This window comes from Xenia sp. Carnegie-2017, unplaced genomic scaffold (assembly GCF_021976095.1).
Source record: "Xenia sp. Carnegie-2017 unplaced genomic scaffold, XeniaSp_v1 HiC_scaffold_22, whole genome shotgun sequence".
Lineage (NCBI taxonomy): Eukaryota > Metazoa > Cnidaria > Anthozoa > Malacalcyonacea > Xeniidae > Xenia > Xenia sp. Carnegie-2017.
Window position 1 is genome coordinate 397,316 of NW_025813485.1, and position 14,719 is coordinate 412,034.

General features: G+C 32.6%; 3 protein-coding genes and 1 long non-coding RNA gene across 4 annotated transcripts; 1 reads left to right on the forward strand and 3 right to left on the reverse strand.

Moving 5' to 3' along the window:
• Positions 1-262: 262 nt before the first annotated feature.
• Positions 263-3,029, reverse strand: LOC124445605 (spliceosome-associated protein CWC15 homolog). Its single transcript, XM_046996344.1, has 6 exons — positions 2,778-3,029; positions 1,151-1,360; positions 1,002-1,083; positions 752-852; positions 622-679; positions 263-533 (listed from the first exon to the last, which is right to left on the reverse strand). The coding sequence occupies exons 1-6, from the start codon at positions 2,906-2,908 to the stop codon at positions 462-464; spliced, it is 654 nt and encodes a 217-aa protein (XP_046852300.1). The 5' UTR covers positions 2,909-3,029; the 3' UTR covers positions 263-461.
• A 1,214-nt stretch (positions 3,030-4,243) lies between these two features.
• On the forward strand, positions 4,244-4,991 carry LOC124446793. Its single transcript, XM_046997674.1, has 2 exons — positions 4,244-4,831; positions 4,959-4,991. The coding sequence occupies exons 1-2, from the start codon at positions 4,244-4,246 to the stop codon at positions 4,989-4,991; spliced, it is 621 nt and encodes a 206-aa protein (XP_046853630.1).
• Positions 4,992-5,533: 542 nt separating this feature from the next.
• LOC124446003 (lysophospholipid acyltransferase 7-like) lies at positions 5,534-12,004 on the reverse strand. Its single transcript, XM_046996793.1, has 5 exons — positions 11,347-12,004; positions 11,098-11,233; positions 9,709-10,274; positions 7,523-7,666; positions 5,534-6,128 (listed from the first exon to the last, which is right to left on the reverse strand). Exons 1-5 carry the CDS (start codon positions 11,553-11,555, stop codon positions 5,765-5,767), a joined length of 1,419 nt encoding a protein of 472 aa, XP_046852749.1. The 5' UTR covers positions 11,556-12,004; the 3' UTR covers positions 5,534-5,764.
• A 1,945-nt stretch (positions 12,005-13,949) lies between these two features.
• LOC124446004 lies at positions 13,950-14,712 on the reverse strand. Its single transcript, XR_006948319.1, has 2 exons — positions 14,623-14,712; positions 13,950-14,359 (listed from the first exon to the last, which is right to left on the reverse strand). It is a non-coding gene; the product is annotated as an uncharacterized LOC124446004 (long non-coding RNA).
• Between the last annotated feature and the right edge of the window lie 7 nt (positions 14,713-14,719).

Below are 14,719 nucleotides of genomic sequence, written 5' to 3' on the forward strand. Positions count from 1 at the left end.
CCGGCAATATAAAATTATCTCAACAACACCTGTTTAAATATTATCAATTCGTAGCAATACTTAACCTAATTTCCTGCAAATGTAGATGTACTTTATCAAACAAGAGCAATTACTGAATATCTTAAAAGAATAAATGCAAAGTAGTCTATTTATTATCAAGACAAATAATACTTTTGCATCAAAACAACTTTTTTTTTGTGTAATGTACGATGCCTCGCGATTTTACGAATTCGTTGATATAAAGAAACAAACAGATCTGTACTAATGTGATGAAATGAAACAGGCTTCGTTTATCGTTTTCTCTCTGGCCTAAAATATTTACATCTTATTTCTTCAGACTATCGTTTCATCTTTAGATGAGATGACAAATTTAAAGAAAAAATAAACAAAAGCGTTCAATACAAGTGAAGAAAAAATAAATGGAGTGAATTATAATTATTCCATCATGCTATAAGAAATTGTTATTTAATATATTTGTTCATAAATTTCTTGTGAAATTCGGATCTTAAAGTATCGTTTATAAACTTTCCTTCCTGAAAAACAACAACGTACAAATTTTGATCATAAAAATGATAAAATGAAGAATTGTGGACAACAAAGTTGTAAAAGAAAGTAATTTACCTTTCCTTTCTCCGGGATTCCTTTAGCGCAATTTTTAAATACAACATCATCATCCCATCTAAAGTTAACTTAAAACAATCAATTCTCTCTTTTCCGACATCCTTCAATATCCCTTGACAAACCATTTTACCTTCGTTTAACTTGAAAGTTGGAAGATTGCTGTAACAACGGATTTCCTTGCAAAATATTCTCAGTTCTAATTCGCTCTTCTTCAGCTTTTTTTTCTAGTTCCTTATCAACGAAAAATAACAAAAACATAAGTGTGAAATAACTAAATGTATTTTGTTTTAATATGAAGATACTTTCACGATAAAAAATCAAAAATGAGTTTTAAAAACGAAAGAATAGAAAAATAATTTATAAGAATATACACAACCAACTTTTTTAGCTTCTTCCTGAGCTCTTTCTTTCTTTATTCTTTGTAGTTCTGCTAAAAGTTCAGCTGTATCATCTTCATCATCACTAGAAGTAAATTCAATGTTAACAACTAAATAAAGAAAATTATTATTGTTTATCGAACAAAAATAACCTTTCATTAGAATCATCAGAATCTTCCTCATCAACCGGATCATCAGCGTCCAAATTAGTTGTACTCAGTTGGTCTAAACGAGATTTTTTTGAATCTGATCGACTTCCTCTGTCTTTTGCGCGTTCCCTTGTAGCTTGACGCTCACGTTCAACCAAATCACGTTTAAAATCTTTTTCACGCAATTCATCAAGGCTATCTTGACTGGTTAGTCTAAAACAACGTTTGTCACCAAGTACCATCATTAGATTTACGAGAACAGAGGATGACAAAGTCAAAGGATTTTCCATGTTTCAATTCTTGTAGAGACACTCGTGTACACAGATAAAATGAGCAAGCATGAAAAGTTCTTTTTCAAAGTCAATGAAAGTTTTCCAACGTATTCAAGTTAAATTTTATTAAATACACATTTGCTTTATGTTGATTGCTTTGTTTGACAAGCCAAGAAAATCCTGACCATTCATTGGTGAATGAAAAATGCTACTATCTTATGACAAAGAGAAATGTGGTGATTGTTGCATACTGTAAATAATAATTTGCAGGGTAGATGCAAACGTTTACAGAACAATATAGCTGTACTTCCAGATGGACAAAAATTCAATTCAATCCTGTCTCTGTTATATCTTTCATATCTCTGATCAACTTACATAAAACTACATACATAAGTACATAAACCCAAAGTGTTGGGAAAAACAGGCTTGATTTCACATTACCAAAGTGCTGCAAAAATTCCAGTTTTAAAAGTTCCAAATTATTGTGTTAAAGTTCATAAAATATCAATCTTTATCCATCCCTTGTAACATTCACAATATGTATGTATGTATGTATTTATGTTACTTTGTTAAAAGTAAAGAAACATATTTTAGAAATGAAAAGGTACTTTAAGAACTGCCACCACACATACTAAGGAATAATAAGACATGGTATCAATTGAAATTATTGTCTTGATAAGTGCTTTTGTTTAATACAAATCCTCTAATTCTGGTTTAATGTATAACTCCATTGATAATGTTGAAGACTACTTAATGCAAGAGTATGTAGCAATCTTTTTTAAATTAAACAACTAATATCAAACAACCTAAAATCCTAAAGAAAAGATTTGGTAACAGAAATGGCTTAAAAACATAAGGATTTAAAAAATATTTGATATGATATGTGGCATATTATCAACTAACAGTAGCTACAAAGATGTTGGCATTTGTATTAAAATTGGCATTTTGGTATTGCGCTGTATTTTATTAAATCCAACTGAGTTTTTGTTGAAGTCATTATTGCTGGCAGTTTATTCACAGTTTAAACTTGCAAGTATACAGTCTAAATTTACAATAAGTTATAGTTCAATGTTATATGAACATCATAGTAACATACAGACTGAAAAGTTTGTATTGCACACCTAAAGTGGGTGCCTAAACACATAAACTTTAAATCTTTAGTGCAACGTGCACAATTTACAAACTTTTCAGTTTGTTCTATGTCTGTAGTAATCTCTGATCTACATAATGACTCATAGAAAGTGGATGATTTTAAAATTGATAAGGACAAAAAGTTTAAATTAGCAGCAACAGCACCAATGAAACAAAAATATTTACAAAAAAACGACTATTGCAACTAATATATCTTAGTAACAAACCTTCTTTTCAGCTTATTATGAGAAGGTAAATCTCTACTGGAGTATTGTTTCGACAAAGCTGATAAATCTCCTTCTCCCTTTCCTCGTCCTCCTCTGGCTGGCTCAAACGTCGGTCTGGCCGCAGTAGTCATTTTTACCTTTATTTACCTGACAAAAAAACGTGAAACATTCACAGAGCTCGTCTCTGATTAATGAAATAATTATTTTTGGTGAGGGAATGGTAATTCTTTGATTCTGATAGTTCACAATCAAATGAAAGTTTAAGCACACGTTTCCATACGCGAAAAGTAGTCGACCCACTACCGGATGACGGACATGGTCGGGACTCTTGGGGCATTTTTACGTACCTTCAGTGTGTAGATCATTATAATAATCTCTATGGTGTATGCTGCGTAAATATTCTTACCTTTAGAAATTGGACAGTTGTTAAAAACTTCAAAATGTTAAAATTGGAATATCTGGTCACTATCCTAAGCCCACTCGCAGTGGGGTCATTGAGTGGAAGTGTGCAGTAGTCGTGTGATTTTTGTAATTTGTAGTGGAGAAAAAGTACCATTCATAAAATATCCCTCATATTTGATCAAATATTTCCAGAAATCAAAGTAACAAATAATATATTTTAGTTCATTTGTTCAAACGTAAGCATTTTCTAAGTACCGGAATTAAATCGAATTACAATTCATGAATTGTGACTGAGTACTTGAGTACAACCAACTGGCAGAGTGGAAACAGGCCATAAACAGGCACGTAGCCAAATGGATGATGGGGGGGGAGGGGGAGCATATTCATACAAGCATAACATGCCGTGTTAGTTTCTTCTGAAATTCATTGTTTATTACTGATTATAAAATGAATATATGAATATGCTCCCCCCCAATTATTGTTCTGGCTACATGCAAGAGTGGAAAAAACAGTGGAAACAAATCCAACGAAAACAAAAACAAAACATAGTGAGTGAAAATCCCACCTCCATTGGCTTGTTCTACAAACAAAGCTCCTTTGTTGTGCTCTTAAACCATGAAATTGTGAAGTCCAAAATTTCACATGGGTGACTTAAGTCGTTGGGGAATCCCAAATTTTCCAATTGTCATCTAAAATTTTGACATTATACCGACACAACTCGACTATTCATTACTTCAACAACAGAGAAGAAATTCTTCACTCCCATCGATTAAATTTTTTATTACATTGGGATGAAAGAAACACGTCTATTTCTTACTTGTTTGTTATTGGTTAAGAAATTTTTGGTTCTTTCTCGTCCTATTTTTCTAATTTTTTTCACTGACGGTAATCAAATAGCTACGTTTTAGTTTACTGATGAAAATTTAATTGTTTGTTCGCGTTGACTTCCGTTGAAAATGTTGTTCCAACTCCTGAGAAGCCATTGAACCATTTGACAACTTTGTGTACTTTAACACACACCATGTTTGTTAATTGGACTAAAATTTAATCATTCGCAAAGAAGAATGAAAGGAAAAGTATGTTTAGCAGTTTTAGTGATAAGTTTTATTCTTTACATAATGGATGTTGTATCAGATATTTACGTAGCAATTCAACACTACAGAAACGATGATAAATGGTGGTGTGTCATCACTGTAATATTTGTTCTCATTCCTCATTTTATCATTAATACTTACGCAGCGTGTGTTAATGTAAACTTTCTGTGGATCCGTCGTGAAAAATCTTTAATGATGTGGTTATTACAAATATCAATTTTTACCACGTTCAAACATGAGTTCTTCAAATGGAAACGCAAATATTGGAAAAAAAGTGATGAAAATGTTTCACAATATTCAGCTGACATAACGCTATCACTGCATCATACATATCTGTGTGTTGTTGAAGCATTTGGGGAATCAGCGCCTCAGTGTTGTTTACAGAACTATATTATGTTACGTTATTGGCACTTTCCGTGGTACACTGTTTTATCAACAGTTATATCTCTACTGTCCTTGGCTTGGAACATTCTCACGCTGGAAACATCTTGTAAATTGTGTCAACTGCCTTCCGTTCAACTTTACTCTGTCCATGAAAATAAAGTTTTTTCATTTTATGCGAGGAATTACTTTACAAAGCGATCGATGCTAATCTTCCTTTTAGCTCATATATCTTTGTTGACTTCAAGAATTGCATCTTTAGTTTTTTTTGCTTATGTATTTCGTTATTATGCCTTTGTTTTAGTCATATGTCATTGGCTTTGTATATTCACTGTAATTCTGTACTTTAAGTTTCCTGAGAACATAAGTTGTAAGATTCAGGATGGATTAGCAGTTGTTTTAGAGAATTGTTTAAGATCTTATCCTATGATGTTTTGCTTCTCCCACAGTATAGCACAAATCAGTTTCCCGAAAAAGATAAGTAGCAAGTTTAAAGTTTGTGCGATTGTTTTCTACTGTATGTTTTTCATGGAGAATTTATTGATGATGTTCCTGGCTGTGGGAAGAACAACTGTTCACAAAAAGTTGTTGTCTGAAATAATGATATCTCTGGTATTGTTATCTTCCATTTTCGGAGCCACGCTGCTTTGTTTACACCACAAGATTCTTCAACATTCTAAAATATTCCCGATAACTCACGATGACACATTACAACAAACTGAAACGTTTTTATGATATATTGTGTTGTAACATAGAAATAATCTGCCTTCTATTAGTTTCTTTCCCATTAATTTTAATTGGTTAAAGTTTTTGATACACCCTGTAACTATATACAGAAGGACACTAGTTTCAAATTTAAGAATAAAAGGTAACCTTTGATTGATTTGTAACAAATTTTAATCACAAGAACATGAAAAGTTCAGCTTTTATATTAGTACCTATTTGTGATGAAAAAACGTTATAGAACACAGCATATACATATATGTATAATATAGAAAGTGAACAAGTTCATATTAACCTTGAACACAAAAACTCAGTTATACTATGTATTACCTATAAAACCATCTAATGCTGTATGAATGTTTGAAATGTTTTGTAGCACGTTTGAAATTATGACAATTTGTCATGTTTTGCTAAACTTTGATTGCTTTTTCTAGGATTAGGAATAATAATGGAGATAATAAATAGAGCTGCAAGCACAAAATGTCCGTAAAAATTCATGCTTTTCCAACATTGCCATGTTATAGACAGACTGTGAACCCAAACTCCAACACCAAAATATTCCAACATACGAACACCAACAAACCAACTGACCCAGTCATAACATTTCTGTTTCTCTTCACTAAGATAAGCTCTGAACTTATAATCACAATTTTCTTGAACCAATTGAGCCAACATTATGAAGAAAAACGACATATAATAGCCAGGAGCTATACCATGCCAGAATGCACTTACTACAGCTACCGCTGAAAATCTAAAAATAACGTTTAAAAATTGGTTGTCTCACCACAGTAAAGCCTGGCATTAAGAATCTGTTAAACAACAATGTTTCATTTTTATCCTCTATAAATATAAAAAAATGTCCAGGTCAAATTTTCCGAAACTTTAGTAAATTGAAAAACATGTGCCATTTTTTAGCCGAATGTGTTTTAATTTCGTTTAATTTGTGTCATTTTTAGGCCCGTTTCTAACGTCAAATTTCAAATGTGCAAATGCACTAGTGTAGAAACAAAAGAAAACGAGGAAGTTTAAGTATCCCAATTTCATTTGTTTTTATTTTGTAATTTATTCGACACAAAATATGTTCGACGTTTGAAACAGCCCTTAGGCCCAAGTTTTTTTAGAAGTGCTTTTCTTGCAGTAGCACTTTTCTAACTCTAAAGAGTAGTTACTGGCGATGTATTAACAAATGAGCCATTGGAAGTCCAGTTTTTATACACATTAATGACTAGATCTCACTACTGACTCTCCAAGACCTCGCGATTGACTCTCCAAGTTCTTGCTACGTATTGACTACCCAAGATCTCACTATTCACTGCCCAAGATCTCACTACTGACTACCCAAGATCTCACTACTGACTACCCAAGATCTCACTACTGACTACCCAAGATCTCACTACTGACTACCCAAGATCTCACTACTGACTACCGAAGATCTCACTATTCACTGCCCAAGATCTCACTACTGACTACCCAAGTTCTCACTACTGACTACCCAAGATCTCACTACTGACTACCCAAGATCTCACTACTGACTACCCAAGATCTCACTACTGACTACCCAAGATCTCACTACTGACTGCCCAAGATCTCACTACTGACTACCCAAGATCTCACTACTGACTACCCAAGATCTCACTACTGACTACCCAAGATCTCACTACTGACTATCCACGATCTCACTACTGACTACCCAAGATCTCACTATTCACTACCCAAGATCTCACTATTCACTGCCCAAGATCCCACTACTGACTACCCAAGATCTCACTATTGACTACCCAAGATCTCACTATTGACTACCCAAGATCTCACTATTCACTGCCCAAGATCTCACTATTCACTACCCAAGATCTCACTACTGACTACCCAAGATCTCACTACTGACTACCCAAGATCTCACTACTGACTACCCAAGATCTCACTACTGACTACCGAAGATCTCACTATTCACTGCCCAAGATCTCACTATTCACAACCCAAGATCTCACTACTGACTACCCAAGATCTCACTACTGACTACCCAAGATCTCACTACTGACTACCCAAGATCTCACTATTCACTGCCCAAAATCATACTATAAACTGCTTAGTCATAAAACTTACAATACACCTTTGCTACAACTATAACATTTGGCAATTGTTTACCTCACAATTTTTTTTTTGAATGGAAACTGTTGATAAACATAAGCTGCCATCCACCATTGGACTGTTGTATTCCAATTTCTGATCATAATCTTTAGTGAAGAAAATTCAGCCTTTCTTAAATACATACCACGTATTGTCTCAAAGCTAAGAAATAACAGAAATAATCGCACATCAATATTGTTCGGAAGAACAGCAATTATTGCATTTGCTATGTAAATAATTACAATTAAAGTTAAAATTATTAATTTAAAATTTATTTCTTGTTTGTGAGTTTTTTTTATAAACTTTAACATGGAATGCATGTATACTTTTTTTCATTTCAGCAATGTTCTAACACTGATTCAAGTCTGAACTGACACCCTAAAAATCGCAGTTCTGCCGAACGTTAACCAATACTTCCGTGAAACTATGTAGAAATCATGAAACGTTAACCAATACTTCCGTGAAACTATGTAGAAATCATGAAACGTTAACCAATACTTCCGTGAAACTATGTAGAAATCATGAAACGTTAACCAATACTTCCGTGAAACTATGTAGAAATCATGAAACGTTAACCAATACTTCCGTGAAACTATGTAGAAATCATGAAACGTTAACCAATACTTCCGTGAAACTATGTAGAAATCATGAAACGTTAACCAATACTTCCGTGAAACTATGTAGAAGTCATGAAACGTTAACCAATACTTCCGTGAAACTATGTAGAAATCATGAAACGTTAACCAATACTTCCGTGAAACTATGTAGAAATCATGGCAAAGTAATTTAAGTAAACGCAACTATACAATAATTACGAAGGATGATTATAAAATAAGGACAACACGCGCATAGGGTCGAGAGTGATATTTCAATAAATCAATTTATCGCGATATTTTCATAACACGGTTATCGTATCAAAAGTAAAAACTTGAGTAATGATTTATCGAAGTTATCGTCATGCTTGATGACTATTATGATATTGCTTTGATTTTATGTACATTTAGCTTTTATAAAACCCGAAATGATTTTTTCTTCCGAGAAAATATAGCTCAAACACCAATTTTCCAAAATAAAACTATATTGAATCACTGACATTTATCAGTTATTGAATGTTGAGTAACCATCATAAACTTTACTTTGTTGTTTGTGTTTAGTTCATTGTAAAGTAAATGGTTTGAACCTGGGAGTATCGTTACATGTTTGTAGATGCAGATCGTACAGGTTAGTAGAGTCTAAAGGAATGGTTTGAACCTGGGAGTATCGTTACATGTTTGTAGATGCAGATCGTACAGGTTAGTAGAGTATAAAGGGAATGGTTTGAACCTGGGAGTATCGTTACATGTTTGTAGATGCAGATCGTACAGGTTAGTAGAGTATTAAGGAATGGTTTGAACCTGGGAGTATCGTTACATGTTTGTAGATGCAGATCGTACAGGTTAGTAGAGTATAAAGGGAATGGTTTGAACCTGGGAGTATCGTTACATGTTTGTAGATGCAGATCGTACAGGTTAGTAGAGTATAAAGTAAATGGTTTGAACCCGGGTGTATCGTTACATGTTTGTAGATGCAGATCGTACAGGTTAGTAGAGTATAAAGGGAATGGTTTGAACCCGGGAGTATCGTTACATGTTTGTACAGTAGATCGTCCAGGTTGGTATAGTCCTGAGAAGGACTGTTTTTGTTGTTGTTGACAAAGGTTGTCGAAACGTCAGTCAACAACAACAAAAACAGTCCTTCTCAGGACTATACCAACCTGGACGATCTACATTTACAAACATTTAGTTCATTTTGTTTATCAAAATTTAGAATTGTGGTGCTTTTTTGGTATATTTATGACGATATTATTGAATATCGTGATGCTATCTTAAATACAGTCGTGAGCTGATTTTTTGATTATCACCCAACCCTAGTACATGCGCATCAACTAATCATAACTTTGCAGCAAAATGAATTTATATTCCAAAATATCATCAAGATTATAGTTATATAAAATAAGATAGAGAAATTTCTATGCTAAGTACCTTTATAAGACAGAAATAAACATTTCTGCCTTATCTTTTATTTACAACTGTAATCTTGATGATCAATTATATGTTTCGTTGTACAATTCTCAATACTTTAGCTAGTCTAAGGATTCGGATTAAGAACAATATTTCACTGCAGCAATATGGAACCCACTATAAATAACATTTAAGTTAACTTACCTATATTTTTTATCTTTAGTTATCAAGGCTGAATGAATATATTTCTCAGTCTTCAATATCCTATCATTTTCAGAGATATTATTAATATATGGAGACGGTCCTTGTCCTGATTTGGGTAGTGTTTCAGTAGGATATGCTCCAAGACATAAAGTCATAGCACTACTTTCTGACATATGAGTACCAATGTAAATTCTACATCGAAATCGAACATCTGCCAATGCCAACATTAGTATTTGTATCATAAGAGATTGATTATGAAACTCATCTTTGTGGAGATATGCTGGAAACCATTGACTAAAAAAAGTATAACCTACAACAAACACTGGTAGATATGTCAACCATCTCCATGCAACCTCATCACTTTGAATAACATCTCCGTTACTTTGATGCAACATATCAATATATGTTTGGTATTTGTAATAAGGTCCAGTAAAAATACCACAATAACAATAACCAAAGCTTAAGAAATGAAAAAATGACATTTCCTTAAAATGTTTATTCTTTTCTTCATTTATTGTTTGAGATTTCTCACAGTTTTCACGAATTTCAAATGCTAGTCCGACCATCTGTAATGAAATAATTCAACACAAATTTTGACAAAATTATTTATACAATCAAATAACAATTTCAAAAACAATCATTGTTAAACAATCAAACTGATAAAACTACCATTGGTTTCTACTTAATTCAAAACACAGACATAATTTAAATATGAATAGAGGCTGAATTTAAGGTTAATAATTTTGAAGTTCATCTGTACAAGAAAAAAAATTTAAACTCATTTAAGCTCATTTCTCAGAGAAATTTTAGTTAAAACAACCAATCAAACATCTAAGAATATAATTTAGTGAAATTTTTTTATTCTTTAACACATTCACATTGCTCAATAACACTGTACAAATAATTTCTAACTATTAACTTTGGCTCATAGATTTTACCAAAAATTTCTGTTTTTTACTAGACAAATCCCAATTCAAGATGTGTCAAATATTAAAGCAAGTATTGGATCATCAAACAGACAAATAATTTTAATTATTGTCATTCTCTAACAGAGGAACATTTACGAAACAAATAGGGGATGTTGTATGTGAACAACTTTTAGTGTTTATAATTGAACTCAATTTTAGGCTCTCCCAAAATTCGTTTTGATTTAAATGATTGTAATATAAAACATAATACGAAAAAGACCACTTTGTAAGCCTAAATTCAAGTAATCAAACAAGACAATTTGAAATACAACCAAAATATTACTTTTTTTATTTATTATCTTGCTTATTAACTTGAATTTAAGTTTACAAAATGTCCTTTTTCGTATTATGTTTTATTTTATACTTTATGAAATTGTCATCTTGTCAAGGATTGATCATTGTGTTAATGGCTAGTACTCACTCTGAGAGTCATAAAAAGTTGAACATTATCACTGTAGGGTGAAGGATGAGGGAGACCATATTTTGTGCAGGTTCTGAAGAAAAACAGGTATGCAAATACAAAGAGAAATGCCAACCAGTTGTACCAAGGTATCCATCTATAAAATGTTGTGAAATTAATGAATTATTAATATTACACGTGAAATTTTCATTTTATAAGAATAACATGCATCTCAATCTATTTACAAAAATTATTTCAATAATATTTTACCTGGATAGTTTGCAAATGTTGTAAGTCGCCACAATAACTATGAAAGAATGCCAGAAATCATAAAAACCGTTGAGAAATAGCACAAGACAAACGCCTGCCAAGGTACAAACATGGCGCTTCAAAATAGGAGATTTTATTTTTTTTACAAGGTGGCCGAACGGTATTGACACAAGTAAAGCAATAAAGAATATAATATCTCTAAGCTGCATTCCCAAATTTCATTGACATGAGTTTACACAACCAAAGCCAAAATTCAATACAATGAAAATGAATTATTGTAAATTTGGCTTCAGCCATTACATTGATGTGTACTTTAACGCTATTGGTCATTAAAATTACCTTGGACCAATCAAATTTAATGTACTCTTTTATTTATGTTTTTATTGATGATAACATTGTATTCTTTGTTGTTCTAATCTGTAGCACATGGTCCTGGCACGTGCGTAGATAGTACTTGATACTCATTAATCAACCGAAAAAAAGCATTTGTAAATGCTATAATTTCTCCCAGTGATCGCTTGCACAATGCAAAATATTTCAAAATCATATTTTGAAAGCCTGGTTAATAGTAAGTTGACGAACTCGATGCGACGGGCTGACTGGCCGAGACTGGTGACATCATCACTATGATTGACATCTGTGAATCCAGTGCCTTAAGATAGCATCAAACATGAAACTCTGATAGTTAAGATTAAAAGTTAAAACTATTAGGATTTTATCTTATTACATATAAAATATAATTTATGTTTCCACACTTTTCACTTTTTTCGAAATTTATATAGACACCTCCCTTAGAGAATGTCACAAATAAAGTTCTCCAAGAACTTTCGTTAAAAATCTGTTTTCAGCAATCGTAAAAATAACTACACAATCTAAAGCAAACGAACTACGCACACATTGACACTGGTAAAATTATGTACTTTACAACCATAAAGACTTTTTTACAAGAAAGAGCAAGCCAGATATTTTTTATAACCATACTTAATATTTACACCCCCCCCCCTTTCAACATTTACATAAAAACGTGCTAATGGTGCGATATGTGATGTAAGAGTTTACAGAGCAAAATTCTCATCTCTTTCAGTTTATAACTACATAATGTAAACATTACGTTCATATTTTCAAATACGTTTTCGTTCAAAAACAATTTCAAACTTTTCACACAATCATTGTAGTCTTTGTACTTGCTATATACATTTCATATTAACAAACACAGTGACGTTCTGTGGTACAGCTTTGATTTGGTTGAAGGCACAACACAATCTCTGAAACTACAATACAAAAAACACATCATTGGAAACGCAAAAATAAATGTATTTTCAAAAACAAAAAACTAGCCCTGACGTCTGATCGAATTATAAAACGGGAGGTGAGTGAGTGGGTGGGTGGAGGGAACATGCATGCGAAGTTTTTAAAAGCCGTCAAATTTGCATGCGATTACATCAGATTTCTTGGGAACAAGGACCTTTGGAAGGAAGGAAAGGTCTGTCAAAAAGGAAAAAATATTAAAAGGACAGAATTCTAAAAAGGAACTGGTAATATGTGATTAAGCTGAAATATTAGTCGACGGTGATGTTATGACAATAAGTAAGGATTTTTACCGACAAGCACTCAAAAAAAGGTCAATAGTCTAAGTGACAGCACAATAACCGATACAGAATTTGGTATCCATAGATAAAATTTAACTTAAGTCAGTCACGTGAGTTGATATTAATAATAGATAATTTCTAGTTTGTGAATTCACTATAAAATATTATCAGTTTCGTTATTCGACATTGACAACTTTTAACGGTAAAAATAACAATTCTTACTTTATTAAGGGTCTTCGAAGGAATATCTCTCGCAATTCTTGTAAATGTGAATTTTCATTATCATCTGCCAAAGGCGAGAATTTTTTCAGAGCCTTGAGATTAGCGACAGCAGAACTATATCTTCCATGCCACATGTTATCATGAATGTTTTGATAAAAAATCCTCTTGTCATAATTTTTATCGTTTAATTCTTCCTCAAAAAACTGAAAATCGTCAAGCAATGTAGGTATTTCACATCTAAGCAGCTGTCGAATATAAGGTTCCAATACATTCCAAAATTTCTCTACCTCGATGTTTGACCAAATTGGATCTTGTTTTAGTTTCACGCGAACACTCATGACGCAGGCGAATTTTAAATTATAACAATGTTTTGACCACTACAACGTTAAGTTAATAACATAAATCGTAACGTTTACGTTCGCACAAAAACGTAAACAAAGCCACGCTAAATAATAATGTCGAAATATTGTAAATAATTAACCAATGAAAATTAAGCATTGGACAATTCCAGGGAAACTTTACATAATATTATGGAGTAGTTATGTCTGTGTTACTGTGTATCACGAGAACAGTTAATAATAGATGGAACGTTCTAGTAAAAGCAAATTACACCTCTCGGCAATAACGGAAAATGTCCTCACAATACTTCACCTTTAACTAAAATTCACAATTCTCAAACCATTTGCTTTAAGCGTTTGACCTTTAGAGTATGCACGTGGCTTGTCATGCAGATAAAAATTAAAAGTTACAAAGTACAACAGGAAGTCTTTAAAATAAAAGTTGAACGAACAGTTAAGTGCCACTGTTTATTACCTATACGCGTAGAATTTCAGGGAATCGTTGAATAAATTAGACGCCTCCTTAATGTTTTTTGACTAATTTAAAATTAGATATTTCTTACTCGACTATTTCATACTTCCAAGCAATTTCGTACTTTCCCTGAGAGAGTAAAAATACTCCTGTAGTCGAACTAAAATACTTTTAATTCTCCAATATCCTATTATATGCAACCAACATGTGAAACTTATCTTGACAACCGACAAGACAAAACTAGAGAAACCATGGATGTTTTCTGTTGATCTTTGATTGTTTCGAGACGGCGTTAGAAATGATATTTAAAGTTATTATTTTCTTGAGTGTCTATTCAGGCACAACAAGATTCTTTAGCAGGGAAAGAACAGCAGGGTAAAGAGGACATGTTCCTATAAATACAATAAACGGGTCAAAGAAAACTGAAGAGAAAACATACAAAGATTCGAAAACTTGACAAAATTTTAAATAAGAATAAAAACAATTTAAATTGGCGATGATCACGTGACATGCGCACAAAAATACCAATATTGCAACATGTACAGCAGTCATTGAAATAAAAATTAAATCAACACTTTTGTCAACACTATTCTATAATAAGAATTAGAGAAATCTCATCTCAAGCAAGAACCCTGTGGGTATTTACAACACCTACCTTCCAATAAGCTAGTAGATGGCTCTCCCTTTTTCTAGTATTTTCTCTAAAACTAGTGGCAACTTGAGCTGATGAACTTTATGAAATTAATGAACTT

Excerpts from the sequence above, each read along its gene's own strand:
- LOC124446793 (XM_046997674.1), top strand. The coding sequence starts at position 4,244 with ATGAAAGGAAAAGTATGTTTAGCAGTTTTAGTGATAAGTTTTATTCTT. Across the intron at positions 4,832-4,958 it reads ATAAAGTTTTTTCATTTTAT|TCATATGTCATTGGCTTTGT; the intron begins GCGAGGAATTAC and ends CCTTTGTTTTAG.
- LOC124446003 (XM_046996793.1), bottom strand. The coding sequence starts at position 11,555 with ATGCAGCTTAGAGATATTATATTCTTTATTGCTTTACTTGTGTCAATA. Across the intron at positions 10,275-11,097 it reads AACTTTTTATGACTCTCAGA|ATGGTCGGACTAGCATTTGA; the intron begins GTGAGTACTAGC and ends ATTTCATTACAG. Across the intron at positions 6,129-7,522 it reads TTCAAAAAAAAAATTGTGAG|ATTTTCAGCGGTAGCTGTAG; the intron begins GTAAACAATTGC and ends CGTTATTTTTAG.
- LOC124445605 (XM_046996344.1), bottom strand. The coding sequence starts at position 2,908 with ATGACTACTGCGGCCAGACCGACGTTTGAGCCAGCCAGAGGAGGACGA. Across the intron at positions 1,361-2,777 it reads CATAATAAGCTGAAAAGAAG|ACTAACCAGTCAAGATAGCC; the intron begins GTTTGTTACTAA and ends ACGTTGTTTTAG. Across the intron at positions 853-1,001 it reads CTCAGGAAGAAGCTAAAAAA|GAACTAGAAAAAAAAGCTGA; the intron begins GTTGGTTGTGTA and ends TTCGTTGATAAG.